Source organism: Thrips palmi, unplaced genomic scaffold (genome assembly GCF_012932325.1).
Source record: "Thrips palmi isolate BJ-2018 unplaced genomic scaffold, TpBJ-2018v1 HiC_scaffold_11, whole genome shotgun sequence".
Classification (NCBI taxonomy): domain Eukaryota; kingdom Metazoa; phylum Arthropoda; class Insecta; order Thysanoptera; family Thripidae; genus Thrips; species Thrips palmi.
The window spans coordinates 8,266,593-8,282,118 of NW_023144622.1; the positions used below are offsets into that span (position 1 = coordinate 8,266,593).

At 45.9% G+C, this 15,526-nt stretch overlaps 2 protein-coding genes across 2 annotated transcripts; one reads left to right on the forward strand and one right to left on the reverse strand.

Moving 5' to 3' along the window:
- Positions 1 to 1,245: 1,245 nt before the first annotated feature.
- Positions 1,246 to 12,233, reverse strand: LOC117639719. The gene is made up of 4 exons (XM_034375595.1): positions 12,105 to 12,233; positions 3,841 to 3,975; positions 3,598 to 3,747; positions 1,246 to 1,317 (listed from the first exon to the last, which is right to left on the reverse strand). Exons 1-4 carry the CDS (start codon positions 12,189 to 12,191, stop codon positions 1,246 to 1,248), a joined length of 444 nt encoding a protein of 147 aa, XP_034231486.1. The 5' UTR covers positions 12,192 to 12,233.
- Positions 12,234 to 13,140: 907 nt separating this feature from the next.
- Positions 13,141 to 15,466, forward strand: LOC117639611 (RING finger protein 141-like). Its single transcript, XM_034375450.1, has 3 exons — positions 13,141 to 13,393; positions 14,501 to 14,637; positions 14,927 to 15,466. The coding sequence occupies exons 1-3, from the start codon at positions 13,153 to 13,155 to the stop codon at positions 15,038 to 15,040; spliced, it is 492 nt and encodes a 163-aa protein (XP_034231341.1). The 5' UTR covers positions 13,141 to 13,152; the 3' UTR covers positions 15,041 to 15,466.
- Positions 15,467 to 15,526: the final 60 nt, after the last annotated feature.

Genomic DNA, 15,526 nt, shown 5'->3' on the forward strand with positions numbered 1-15,526 from the left:
ATTTGTTTAATTCACTGGTTTTAAATGAAAAAATGACAAAAGTTTCTCAAATATAACTAATAAATTTGTGAATTCTTAGTTAGAAGAAAAAGATGTATCGAATAGTGAGTCAAGCAGACGAGTAGCTAATTAGGCGATTAAATGCGGGCAATGGAATGTTACTCGACTAAAGGGAAATCGCATTGGTGTGGCTTTAAAGGGAAATTGGTGACGAAAAGGGTGATCCTGAAGCCCAAACCCAAAACCCATTCTTTCCCCATTATTGATAAATTTTTTAATATAAATATTTTTCAATCGAATCTCATTTGATTCTTGGAGTTTTTTGAATGCTGATTATGAAAACCACTTCCATCTCTACTCCAGACTTATATTTTCATCTCAAATTAGGTCATTTCGGCCCAAAAATTTTCAGGTCGAGTTTTATATTGTTTCCTGCAGTGTTTGAGAGCTAAACCCAAAAAATAACTTCCAAATTTTTCCCAGACTCACGCTTTACCCAATTTTGACCAAATTTGGCCCAAAAATTTTTGAATTGAGTTTGATTTTGGTCCCAACAGTTTTTTGTGTGCTGATAACAAAAATCACCTCCATTTCGACTCCAGACTTATATTTTCTTTCCCAAATTAGGTCATTTTGGCCCAAAAATTTTTCAAATCAAGTTTTTTATTTTTTTCCTGCAGTTTTTGGTGCGCTGAGCTCAAAAATGATTTCCCAAAATTTTTCCCAGACTCCCGCATTACCGAATTTTGGCCAATTTTGGACCAAAATTTTGGAATGGGTTTGACGTTGATCCCAACATTTTTTGTGTGCTGATAAAAAAAATCACCCCCCTTATACCCAACCTATTTTCACTCAATATGAGCCCACAAGCTGCAGCCCGAAATGCACAAATTCGCATCGCTCAGCCACACTACGCCCCCACAAAAGGGCGCGTACCCCTAGTTTACTTGTAAATGTAAATTTAAAACCCTTATTTGACTGCCTATGAATACATGATATGTTGTTCTGTATTTCTGACCTCTTGAGGAACAGCAGTAAAATGACTAGTTGGTTGCTGTTTTACTTGCGCACTTGCTCCCTGCTTCATGCCATTCAAAAGGCTTGATTTGGACCTGGAGCATCCTGAGGTTCTTTTTGTAGATATTCGTTTTCCATTTCTTCCTCCATGGACATTGAGGGCCCCCCTTGCCATGGCCCTAGCTGTTTGGCCAAAATTTTTTTTTAGCAGCTTCCACCTGGTTGTCTTCAAACACGGCTGGGTTTTAATCTTGGGTCCATGATGGGGTTTACGCAGGTTTTGGGTCTCCTGTTCGCATTCTGCGAAAACAAATGAGATTCCTCTTCAAAATTTTAGCAAATAATGTTCCTGACAGCGATGCCTTCAAATTGTCTTTCAGAGACTTCACAATGGGGAAAACCCCTAGAGAGAGTGGGACAGTCCTCTCCCTCGAGATTTCAACACTGTGAGAAAAAGTAATGTTCCTGACAGCGATGCCTTCAAATTGTCTTTCAGAGACTTCACAATGGGGAAAAACCCTAGAGAGAGTGGGGCAGTCCTCTCCATCGAGATTTCAACCTGTGAGAAAAAATACGGAACATGTCTGGTCAATAATTTGCCTGGAACGTCCGTACTTGCCAAATACGGATCGTTCCGTACTTTTTTTCCGTACCCATTTTTCATGGGTTTTAAATGGAGCAAAAACGGAACGTTCCGTACTTTTCCCCCGTACTATATTTTTCTGTGCCATTTTTCCCTACAAAAGTACGGAATTTTTTTTCAGTGAAGAGTTGCCTCAAAAAGGGGTGCAACACGGTTTCAATATCATGAATTTTCTGCCATTCTGCAGAGGAAACTTTCCCCGACTTCTTCTCCCTTTTTTCTACCCTTGGGGAGGTCAAAACATAACGCGTCTTTCTGCTTCTCTTATCTTTGAAGCATCCAATATGCCCTGTTCCACCTTGAGTCCACACATTGAAATAGGTCATGTTCCGGAACCTTTAATCTCTTCCGTGTTTCTTTAAATCTTTGGTGGGACTTGTTGCTATGGTTATAATGCCCCACAGTTGAGAGATAAATTTTTCAACATCCTTGTCCTGCACTGCTTAGGGCATCAGCTGCATATAACTGAAGTGAGTGTATAATACAAGGAATACGAGCGCTTTTTTCTTGTCTCGAAAAGCAGCATCCATGTTTCAAGCATTATCAGTAACAACGTGAATGTCTATGGCATCACCTTCAGTAACAATGCCCCATGATTGACACATGTCCTTAACCTTGTTGTAAACTGCTTCACTGCTGTGCTCACCTGAAAAATAGCTGCACTCGAGGGTGAGGTTTTTGAAGAATCCTTCGTTAGAAACATAGTGAGCAGTTAGGGAATAGTACCCTTCATGGGCTTTGAACGGCCAGCCATCAGTAGTCAATGACACTGACTTGATGTGTTTCGTCCCCGAACTGCTTTCCCCGCCCCGGTGCCCCATGTGCTCCCGGAGGTGCCCGTTACCCGTAACTGTCCTGGGTCTGTGGTCATTTTTGACTCCCCATACCACCACCCCCCCTCATCACAACTTCGTAACACTGGGCTGACCACTGTTAACGGGACGGGCGGGACGGGCCGAGCCCCTTGGAAATAAACAAGACATACCCTTGGATTTCAAGGCGGCACTTTTACCGTGTTTGTTCAAACTACGCCGTACTTCCAGATACGGTAAGCACCGTACCTCTATGGGTACGGTAAACACTGTACTTCCAGGTACGGTAAACACCGTACTTCTAAGTACGGCAAATCCTGTTAATAAATTAACGGCGAATACCGTACATTTTTCTCACAGTGACCTAGGTACGGTATTCGGTACAATTGTTTCTTCAGTACCTAGGTACTGTAAGGTAATGAAAAAAGGACCTAGGTACTGCCCATCCCTGGTTCATGCATATTGGTCACCCTGACATGGAAATGGACATTACCACTGGATTCTCCATGCCTGTTTACCATCTTCATGTGGCACTTTTTGAATGTTCGCAAACATTTTAGATTTGGACCTTATTAAGGTTTTAATCCTTGCGCGCAGGATTTCATATCCAAATGTTGTCCCAAAAATCTGACGAAGTTGCCACATCTTTTCATGGTCAAATGAAGTAGACAAGGGAGCCAGATTTCAAAAACATGTATTCTTTCGGCATTAATCTTGAAAACTAGAATCATGACTGTTTTTATGCCGCTTTTGGACATACATTGACCTGCAACTAAAGATTGAAACACATTTTTGGAAAAAAAAACACTCTCTTGACTTCTAGCTATTTAAACACTGATCATTTTAAGCTGTCGCACAACATTCTACCTCTTATGGTCTCCGAGATACCCTGCGCGCAAGGTCAAAGAAAAAGTTACCGAGAAAACCCGGTCTAAGGTTCAAGGGCCTAACCCAGCCTCACAATGATTGTACGAATTAAAAGCTCCCTATGTCGATTTGACGGTGCTGTGGGTCGAAGGTCGTGATTGGTTGTACCAAGGCCCAAAGAGCAAAACCGAAAATCGATTTTCTTCACTTTGAGTGCGCCTAGTATAATTTGAAAAAGGTACGTTGCAACTTCCTTACCGTCGCAGTCCCCGCGACCGGAGCGATGCCGGCGTGCCGGTGCATGTGCAGCACCAGCGCGTTGAGCAGACTGCGCGCGCCGCCCTTCGGCACGTCGCCCTTCGGCACGTCGCCCTTCCACTCGGTGCCGTCCTTGGCCTCCAGCTGCACCTGCACATCCACACACTCACAAAGAGAGAGAGAGAGAGGAGCAGTTTTTCTACGCATCTTGAGTACACCCGGCTTGAATGCCCCACCACTCACCCTGTCCAGATCCGGGTCAAGGAAAATGTCGTCCAGTTCTTGACAGTGCCCCTCACGTGTGCTCAGCTCCAGGAAGTCCCGAAACTCGTGGGGATCGTAGCGAGCCATAGCCGGAGTGGCGTCGGTCTTCAGAACCTGGAAACGTCTTGCGGTTACTGGAGAAACAAGTATTTCCGCCGGAAGTTAGTCCCCCGATGTTAGGGGGGGGGGGGTAAAGTGAAATTTCGAATTTTTTTCATGCATGTTGTTTCAGCCTTATGTTCATACCAGGGGTGGGCAAGGTACTCGGTTCTGTACCTATAGGTACTGTCGGTTCTGTACCTATAGGTACTGTACCGGTAAAATTGAAAAGTTAGTACCTAGCTACTGTATTCGGTACTCGAGCAAGTCCAGTACCTAGGTACTTTCCCGGTACTCTCAAAAGTACCTCGGTACTTTTTAGGTATTTTCAGTGCTTCAATAGGTGGACTTTTGGGCACAACACGTCAAAAACAATCACACATCACAAAAGGGGACATCAATTTTTTTCGTTCCTTTTAACTTTCTTGCGTCAATGACCCTATCTTTTTTTGTTTACAACCCCGCGTCAATTCGACACACCAAATCGTCCTGCAGCAGCAGGGACCATCCCTTCACCGACCTACCTCAAGCCTATAGTGCTGCAGCCGACCCGAGATAAAATTTCTCCAGGCAACTTTGAGCAAAGGTGAGCAGGGGTCGAGCACAGCCCGAGCCCTGCCCGGCCCCCGGTGGGCAACTACCGGGCAACTACCGGGCAACACCCGGGCAACACCCGGGCAACACCCGGGCAACTCCGGGCAACACCCGGGCAACATCCGGGCAACACCCGGGCAACTCTGAGCAACTATCGGGCAACTTTGGGCAACTGTCCGGCTTGTTGAGGCATCACCCGGGCAAAGCCCCCAGCGGGCAAAAGTGCGCCCCAAGTGACTCCAGCGCAGCGCGGCGCCCGAACTGCGGCTGCTTGGCCAGAGCGCCCAGCCCGGCCCGCCACCACGGAGACACACTACCAGATAGTGGGTCTCCATGCCGCCACCCTGAGCATGGGCCGGGTGGCGGCCCAGACCGTCAGAGGAGCAGGCCGTCGCACAACCCGCTCCGATCGGCACCACGCTTGGCTTCGGCTGCGTAGCCGAGCTCCAACGCGCTCCCTCGCTGCGAGCGGCGGTCGGTTCGATCCCAGGAAAGGCAGCGCGCCGCTCGGCAGCCATCCTTGTCTAACCCACTAGCCGCCCTGAGTGCGAGAGAGATGCAAGATGTGCTCGTTTGTCGAGCGTCGAGCGCCGCCATAGGCAACCAATCTCCGTGCAGCCAGCTGGTTGCCTACTCCTGTCCAGCAAGGCGCGCGGCAAGCCACCCTACGCGCGGCGGGGGAGAGGAAGGGGTGAGGTGAGCGTCTCCCACTTCTGCCCCCTACCCCTCCCCTCTCCCCCTCCCCGCGCTGTGCTTTGGGTTGAAATGGACCATGTTTAAAACGAAAAGGTTTGTGATGCTGCGGCCGTGTGATTTTGACTTTGAACTTCTCACGTATCTTTATCAAAATTTCGTGGCTCGCTTTATCCTTGCCCAGCGGTTCTAAACCCTTTGGGGTCGCAAAAAAATTTCGAGGGGTCGCGGCGAGGTAACGGGGGTCGCTTGGGGTGGCGGCGGTTTCCCAGCTGGCCCACACGCCGAGCACTGGCGGGAACAACTTTTAAGTTGATCAAAACGGTCACAAATGTTTTTTAAAAATCGTGTTTTGGGCCGATTTAGGCATCCACTGCGTCTGATCCGAGGCGGTACTTCGTCCTCCCTCAACGGGCAATTGGTCTTTGGACCTTCCTTTAGCATCCCTTTTGTTACGGAGTTCGATTATCTCCCTTAGTTTGGGAGCAGTATTGCCGCATAGTTGATCAAAACGGTCACAAATGTCTAAAAATCGTGTATTGATCAACTTTGCGGCAATACTGCTCCCAAACTAAGGCAGATAATCGCACTCCGCAACAAACGCATGCTAAAGGAAGGTCCAAAGCCCAATTGCCTGCTAATGGAGCACGAAATACCGCCTCGGATTAGACGCAGTGGCTGTTTAAAAGTCGGCCCAAAACACGATTTTTCAAAGACATTTGTGACCGTTTGATCTTTTTTGCTGCAATACTGCTTCGAAACTAAGGTGGATTATCGCTTTTGTATCAAAGGCATGCTAAAGGAGGGGTCACGTGGGGTCACAAAATTTTTCCTGGGGTCGGGGAAAATTTTTTCGCTACAAATTTGGGGTCGCGAACCGAAAAGGGTTGAGAAACGCGTCCTTGCCCTTTTTTCTTGCCGCCACCGGCCGGGGACCGGTGTGATCGACGTCGACGAGCGAGCACATCTTGCATCTCCTCGCACCGATGCGGCTAGTGGGTTAGACAAGGATGGCTGCCGAGCGGCGCGCTGCCTTGCCTGGCATCGAACCGACCGCCGCTCGCAGCGAGGCCGGCGTTTTGAGCTCGGCTACGCAGCCGAAGCCAAGCGTGGTGCCGATCGGAGCGGGTTGTGCGACGGCCCGCTCCTCTGACGGTCCGGGCCGCCCCCCGGCCATGCTCGGGTGGCGGCATGGAGACACCTATCTGGTAGTGTGTCTCCGTGGTGGCGGGCGGCTGGGCGCTCTGGCCAAGCAGCCGCAGTTCGGGCGCCGCGCTGCGCTGGAGTCACTTGGTGCGCACTTTTGCCCGCTGGGGGCTTTGCCCGGGTGATGCCTCAACAAGCCGGACAGTTGCCCAAAGTTGCCCGATAGTTGCTCAGAGTTGCCCCGGGGGTTGCCCGGATGTTTCCCGGATGTTGCCCGGAGTTGCCGGGTGTTGCCCGGGGGTTGCCCCGGGAGTTGCCCCCCGGGTGCCGGGCAGGGCTGGGCTGTGCTCGACCCCTGCTCACCTTTGCTCAAAGTTGCCTGGAGAAATTTTATCTGGGGGAGGGTTCCGGTAGAACGCAATTTTGGCACGAACCCTCAGCGCTCGGCTGGGATGGGGCTTTTGTCTCATCTCAGAGAGCATTTTTTTTCCTTGACTTGTGCGGTAACCAGACCTGCCCTGTTTCTTCCCCGGATATTTTTTTTGTACAATTCTTTTCCCCCTACGCAATGTTTTAGCGCATTCATTTAAACCCTCGCTCCGTCAACACTCCACGCGCAGTACCGAAAAATACCGAAAAATTTTCGGTACTGGTACCCCAACCGATACACTGCAAGAAAAAAAAACCCCAACATAAGTACACAAATTACTCGCAAATTTTTTTTTCTATTTTTTTGTACTTTCAAAGTACAACAATTGTTTTACAAAGTACAATAGAACCGGCATGACGTGTGCTGGGCAGTCCCGGCCTCGTTGTGGTTTGTACAGTTCTCGTTGTACTGTACAATCTCTGATGTGCTTTTTTTGTTCAGTTTCTGTCGTACTTTTCACACTCCAGGCCTCGTTGTGGTTTGTACAGTTCTCGTTGTACTGTACAATCTCTGATGTACTTTTATTGTTCAGTTTCTGTCGTACTTTTCACACTCCAGGCCTCGTTGTGGTTTGTACAGTTCTCGTTGTACTGTACAATCTCTGATGTACTTTTATTGTTCAGTTTTTGTCGTACTTTTCACACTCCAGGCCCCGTTGTGGTTTGTACAGTTTCGTTGTACTTTTTGCAAACCCTGATTTCTTTTATTTTACTGTTTTAGTTGTAATTTTGTTGTACATTTTTCTCGCAGTGTAAGAGTCCCATTTTTGTGAAATTTTTCGATTTTGGATATGTTGCTCCACCCCTGTGTAGAGAACTCCGTGAAGAAGGGTTCACAAAAAGGTTCATGATCTGAAATGCCCATATTTGTCTTGCAACTGCAACTCATTACAAGCGAGGTCCTGCAGAAGCTCGAAACGAGTCCGTGGCACCGATTGCCACAACTCCAATCGTGAAGTGGTGCTTGTTGATGTGTTATTTAGAGCAATGGAGTGCCACATCTGCAGGAGGATTTTGACTCGACCCTGAGGCGGCCGAAGTGCTCATCCCGTGTGGCCACACCGTGTGCCAGCAGTGTTTGGGGGATTTGAAGAACCAAGTGTGCCCCGTTCGGAAGGTAGGCGCCAGTGCGATGTATTCCCTGATGCACCGGGCCCGGTTTCCGGCGGAATGGCCGCACCCCGTTTTTCTAACCGAATTGCCCCTCCTTCAAGGAATTTTTTGGGGCCTGTAACATCGCTGCCCGACAACTACACTGTCCTAAATTTGGTCGAGACCAAGCAACGCCCCAAGTCACCCAGCTCAACTTCGATTCCAACCACTTGTTGCAACAAGTGAGTAAAGTACTAATAAATGGAACGATCAGTTTTTAGGCACGAAGTAGCCTTATAGTATCCCCCAGGATTCAGCCTCGCTGGGGATCGCGTGGCCCCTTATGCAAGTCAAAACCTCTCTATAGGATTTTGATGAGATTTTGCAGACTGGTAGAAGGGTGTTTCCGTGCGTGGGGGGTCATTTTGGATGTCCCAAATGTTTTTTTTTAAAGTTCAACTTTAGGGGCAAAATTTTGGTGTAGATGGATACATAGTACCCCACAGTACCCCTTGAGCGTGGCAGTGCTACAAGTTGACTTTTATTTTCACTCCCTATGAAATACGGCGGAATTTACAAAAATTTGAGGGAAATTTTACAGATTCCGGAATTTACAAAGCGAATTTTTTAGTCCCCTGATCCGCTGGGTTACAAGATAGGTAAAAACTGTTGACGGTGTCATTTTCAGCATCCAAAATAGCATTTTTCAGCGAAGGTTGTGGGAACTTTCTCCCTCAGATGGAGGAGCTACGGCCCGAAACGGAATTTACATCCATTTTTACACCCTTACCGTTTTGAACTCTTCTGACGGCCTGGAAGCGTCGTTTGACCGCCCCAGGTCCCGGGGGCACGGGCTTCTGGAAGTTTTTTTTATGTTCTTTCGATCCCAAGTGGTCGCGAGTTTCTAAAATGAAAAGGAACCCCAGTAGACCGTCATTTGTAAAAACAGCATAGGTCACATGGTCACACGGTGGACATTTTCCCAAAGGCTGTTTCGGGTTCAATAAGTTATGATACAAAGGTCACCCTCCGTAATTTTGTGTCAGGGGAGAGAGTGAAATAGCCAGTTTTCTTTTGATGTGGCTGAGTCAAATACTACAGCGTGGCAATGTTGTCTTATAGGTGTTGGTGACCATGACGGAACTTACAAAACGACACTTTAGCAGCTTACGAAACCCAGATAAACAAAAGTTAGATCGACTTATCCACATGAGGACATGGTCTTCGTTTAGTAAAACAAATTAGAATTGCCCAAGCTACCAAATCAACCTCAGTTCAGGCGCAAGGCCCCGGTGACCTGAAATGACCCCCTACGCACGGAATCACCCAGAATTCTGAGACGTGATTTCAATTCTGGAATATGGTTGAAATCTTAACGATAAATTTTGAAAAAATTGCCGTCAAAATCACTGTTTTCATAGCAAAGCTCGACTCGTCAACGAAAAGGGAAGAGAGAGGGGGGAGCCGAGCCAAACCCAACCAATAGCATGGCTCCTTTTCGCTTGTGTACAGGTTACCCCAATAACGGCCGCTTCTTTGAAAAAGGACGTTCGAATAAAAAACTTTCTGCGACCGTGATAGAACAGATGTAACAATAGCACAAGAGGGTTTTTTGGACGCAGTCTTTTCATTGGCACTGCCTGATAAAAATTTTTAATGGGAATGTCTTTTGCTCATGCGCAGAATATTACACAGTCTTACCAATATGGAAACCTACACTCATTGTGAGTTTTGTGTTTGTTTCATTTTCAATGTGTGTTTTCTACCACAAAGTTAATCTGTATAAATTATGACATTATATCTAAATATATTTTGAGGACACATGTTAAAGAAAAGATTTAAAAATATTGAAGAAATAGAACAATTTTTTTATTTATCAACTTTTTACTGAATCAATAAAACAAAACTATATTTCTTACATTTGTCTTAGCTGGTCTTAGCTCTAGTGTTTGTTTGATGGTAGTTCTCATTCAGTTAGCACCATGACCACATCGCTCCACCTCGCGACTTTCAGTGCTCATGTTCCTCGAACAAGACTCACCTGCAATTCGAAACCATCCCTCCTGAGTTTATAAAGTTTGTCAAACCAACCGTCGTGGTGTTGTTACGTTGTGAGTGAGAACTATTTCACAGAATTGAAGAAAACATGACTAGAGAACCGTAGCCTTTTGAAACAAGCCAAACAATTCAACGTCAGCAACAATGGAGGGGCAGTTTTAATGCGCGACTACTCGTGTTTTCGGCTTCGCTATTTTCGCAAGGGCGCAGGCGCCGAGAAGATTGTTGCCAACCCCCGAAAATTTATTTACTGCCTCCTTTCCACCACGAACATTTTAATAATGATTGACTTCAAAGATGTTCCACTGCGGAATACATTGGCATTGGAATTTTTCGAATTTTACGGCATTTTGATTTCTTTTTGTTGCCAAGTTTAAATTTTGACGGGGGGCACATCGACACACATCGACCACATTGGTACCGCTGCCATTCGTACCCAAACCACCCCCTATCCCTTTTACACAACTTTTTTTCCTTTCTCCACACTCCTACACAATAACCATATTGACTTCGTGACTCCTAGGATTTCTTGAAATCGTTTTTTTTTTTTTTTTTTTTTTTTTCATTTTAAAATCACTTTTCTTGATCAAGTTCTAGTCTCGGTTCTAGCTTTTAGTCCCCGTTTAAAAATGAAAACACCCGAAATCGTTCCGAACGTCGGAATGACTTCGGGTGTCCCCGATCGGGCGACCCCGAATCGCTTCCGACGGGGTCTTCCGAATTTTACCCAAAAATGACCAAGATCCGCAAGTTTCTGGATGTACCCCGACGTCAGTCTCGTTTCGGAAGGATTCCGCCGGAGTTCCGGCGTCGGGGCCCTTCTGGAATCGTTCCGAAAAGAATGGTTCGTGGTGGGGTGGAAGCCAGGACTACTGTAGGAGGGGGGGCTAAGGAGGCAGCTAACCAATGCTCAGTACAAACTTTGATTGAGATTATATTGGTTTAATTGGAGAGAAGAGACTTCCGAAAAGTGCACTGTGCGAAAAAACCACAGTGAATCCCGTTAATTTTTTTGCCGGGATTTACTGTAGTTCAGAACACAGGGTTTACCGTGCCTGGCTACAGTATCTACTGTACCTGGTACAGGATATTCCGTACTCCACTCCTGTGGTACAGTAAATCCCGTACAAAGTACAGTAGATCCTGTTAAAAAAGTACAGTAAATCCTGTACTCTGAACTACAGTGACAGCTGTACTAATCACTACAGGATTTACTGTGATTTTTTCCCACAGTGTGCTTTCGGGGTGTCGAAATCGAGTCCGATCCAAATCTGCAATCCATTTTTAGATAGCACTTGTAGTTTTCAAGATAGCAGAAAAAAAAGTGTCCAATTTGAAAATAAAAAAAATGGCACTTGTTAATTTTGGCGTTGATACCCCATACCAAATTTGAGCTCAAAATTCCAAAAATGAAATTTAAAACTGCGATTTACTTAATTTGAAAGAATGGATTTTCCGAAGAGTACTATGCACGGACCATCGGGGTAGCCCGAAATCCTTCCGAACTGACGGGATTCGGGGTCTCGGAAGAACTTCGGGGTGCCCGGGAACATTCGGAAGGATGTCGGACTGCCCCGACAACACAGCCCCCGAAACAGGGGTGATTTCGGGAGTACCCCGACGTCCGCATGCCTCAGTTCGGAAGCATTCTGGATGAACCCCGAGCGTTCGGAAGCGATTCGGAACGGTTTCGGCCAGATTCTGGATGTTTTCGTTTTTAAACGGGTCACTTTATAAAATGGGAATTTTGAAAAAAAAATCCGTGATCCTGAACCGTTTTTCGATGTTTATTTACCACAATGAGCCACAATCAGGACTATAATTTTGGGAAAGGTATTCTCAACTCAATTGCGGGTAAGAATCATTTTATCCTCCGAATAACGTAGGTTTCCTCACTCAAAATCTGGGTGACCGCACAGCCTGCTTTGTCACTTTGAAACCACTCTCCATGGACAAATATCACAGGCACCGTTATTGTGGAAATGCCTTTCACTTAACCCAGTTTTTGGCTCTTTGCGTTTTTTGACGCTATCAAGTCTAGAGGTCCCATGGTGACGTCACAGCCGACGGTGTCGCGCTGTGGCGCCTTCGAATGCGAATCATGTCCTCAACTATAGCGGACGAGAACGTACCCCACCACGGCGTACGCGGTGCGGAGTAAGGGAGTATGGGTCGATTTGTAACAGATTTCGGAATTCTCTATACAAAATTAAGAACATTCTGCATATCGATGTCAAACTTGTGCCAGTTGAGCAGTCTGGCCCTTCATCTAGACTGTGCAGCTCCATTGGATCAATCTGGAGTCCGTAATCTTTGAAATCTTAGACGTTTTGCAAACCCTTGCATGCTGTTACGAATCGCCCCAGCATGGGGTGATTTGTAACAGCCATGGGGCTTTTCATAACATCCTACACATTAAATGAAACATCGTCGAGAATGTTATCTCCTCCACCAGTTGTTCTTCGGGTGTCCTGCAGACGTCTAAAAATCTACATTACAAGCTGCCGTTGACCGCCTCAGCATTAACTGATAGGCTATGTCAATCCTAACCTCACTTTTTTCAATTTTAGGGGAAAGCATAGAATAACTCGCTTTAAAATGCATTTCGAGCTGTGTAAATGTATTGGAATAAAACAGCAGATGATTCGAGAAATAATTCAAGCATTTAACAGCAAAAACTACTTTAATTCTTGCTTTTATACGGGTCTGTTACGAATCACCCCAAATGCCTGTTACGCAAGAAATCCGTCCCTAACTATCACAAACTATCACAACTATCACAAAGTAAAAGCAACTTATGCCACGTGTTTACATTGTAAAGGGGTCACGCTTCAAGGCCCCAACGGTACTTCGATGGTGATTCATACCTGGGGAGCCTCAGACAGAAACTTCCTAGAACTCAAAATAAAAGATTTGCCTGTTTGCCGAAATTTCGGTGTACCGTATATTTCAGACCCCCTCCAAAACTATACCTGAGCCCCGATCACATCCGCTTCGATTGTTCGAGGACCTTGTACTTGAAGCGAAAGAGGGGCCATACTAAGATTTTCCTCTGCTCCCTCCACTTAAATTAATAAACGCATTTGTTACAAATCGCCCCTGTTACAAATCGCCCCATACTCCCTTACGCACTGAGCACGGTCAACGGGACGGGCCGAGCAGGACGACTGTGCGTGTTCCATGCCGTCGCGAGCCTCACCCGCCGCTCTGCGCGATAAAGGCTTTTATCTGATAGGGTTTCGTGCCTGTAAGATAAATTGGCGAAGTGCGATTCGGATAACTGGCCTCTGTGTGCCGCAGTTCGTGTCGCGTCTGAAAGCCTTGTGCATCTTGTGTCTGTCCATTGCTGGCGGAATAACATCATTCGCGCCTGAAGAAAGGAAACTAGAAGTGGTCAGTTGGAGTAGTTTTGGGACCAAGGGTAAAAATGGGACAACTGGGCAAGAATTTGCATAGAACTTATGTCATAAGGGAAGGTGGGGTACCATGTGACACGGCCACCCTGTGACTTTGGCTTTTTCTCCCAAACGGCTTGCTATCCAACAGCGGTAAGAAGACTCAAAGGAAGGTATCATGAAGGAGAATCGACGTGCAATAGGTCGTGACTCTCCTTCGAAAAGGACGGGAATGGTAGCGATCAGTATTGAAAATAGTCTTAAAATAGCTCCTTGGGAACTTTTTCTATTTCCCGCCGCGTCCGCGTTTTACCTTTAAAATACATTTTAAGGACACATGCTATGCAGGATGTTCTTCTTTGATGTTTTAAGCGCAAAATAATCTTTGGCTCGATTCTCTACGGCATAAACTTTGAGCGTTATTGCTGTTTCCCCTAAAACTGTTGATCTGGGCACCATGTGACACTTCTGTCATTCGCTATGGGATTCCACGATTCACTCAGTTGAATGTGTTCAGCCCATGACATTTGTACACTAATAACTAAAACCTTCATTGCTGGGGAAACCCAAAAGATATAAATTGATAAACTCAACGGAAATAAAAGCTGAAAGACTTCTTCATTCATTCTTTGCGTATAGATACGCTGAAAGGATTTAAACCCTGACAAAAGGCCCCTGTCACATGGTGCACTAAGGCTGTCACATGTGTACTACGTGGGGCACGAAGTGACACTTTTTACTTGGCCCATTCAACTCGGGATAACTCAGCAACCAAAACAGATAAATTAGAAATCTCAACAGAAATTTTAAGGTGAAGAATCATTTTGTTCACATGACTACTTATGGATGTAATGTGATTGGTAGTATTGGGTTGACGGGCACTTAACAAAAACCGTCACATGGTACCCCACCTTCCCTTACTAATTTTTAATTTCGCATCACAGTAAATACTGTAGCCAGGCACAGTAAATCCTGTGTTCTGAACTACAGTACATCCCGGCAAGAAATTGACGAGATTCACTGAGGTTTTTTTTTGCACAGTGTGTTTTGATTGATATTTTCCGTAACGATTTGCAGTGCCAAAAATCCGACTGGATTAATTTAGGTCAGTTGTGTTTTTGTGTTATTTATAGCAATGGAGTGCCACATCTGCATGGAGGATTTTGACTCGACCCTGAGACGGCCGAAGTGCATCGTCCCGTGTGGCCACACTGTGTGCCAGCAGTGTTTGGGGAATTTGAAGAACCAAGTGTGCCCAGTTTGTCGGAAGGTAGGTGCCAGTGCGATGTATTCCCTGATGCACACTGAGAAAACCTTACTAACTATTTCAGGCCTTACAAAGGAAAGCAGTTCGTTATAACAAAGTATTTTGAGCAGACATGAGCTTGCAAAGAAAATACTCCGTAATTTACGAACTATTTCTTCGTATAACAAAGTTAAATTAGTTTGTACTTATGTATGCTCAAAATACTTCGAAAGGTTTTGAGGGTGCACCGGCCGTGCTTCCGTGCGAAATGGCCGCATCCCGTTTTCCTAACCAAATTGCTCCCTCCTTCAAGGAATTTTCGGGGCCTCTAACATCGCTGCTTGACAACTACGCTGTCCTCAATTTGGTCGAGAACAAGCAACGCCCCAAGTCACCTAGCTCAACTTCGATTCCAACTAACAAGTGAGTAAACTGAGTAAAATGAAACGATCTGTATCTTTTCATTTGGAAATCACTATCCTTAAGTATGTTCTTGTCTCGGTTCTAAATGTTAGTAAGTTCGTAAAATGTTTACTCACGTGTTTACTTACCGGGAAAGAGTCATAAACAGGACTACAATTTTGGAAGAGGTATTCTTAACCCAAATTTAGGTGAAAATCATTTTATCACGCGAATAACGTAGGTTTCCTCACCCAAAATCTGGGTGACTACACTGCCTAGCGGTAGAAATAGCTATACCGTTTTTCGCCACAAATTTTGGTGAGGATCACCGAAATTTGAAAGACAAAAAGCTTCACACAATTTTTAGTGATATAGTATACCTTGGCTTTGTTGAAGACTGTTTCATTTTCATGTGGGCGCAGCAAGAGGACGCCACAAAGTAATCCCTTGACCTGCATCCCCTGAGCCCTGAGCCGTGCCGATTGTAAATCAGTTCACAGTAAAAAAAAAT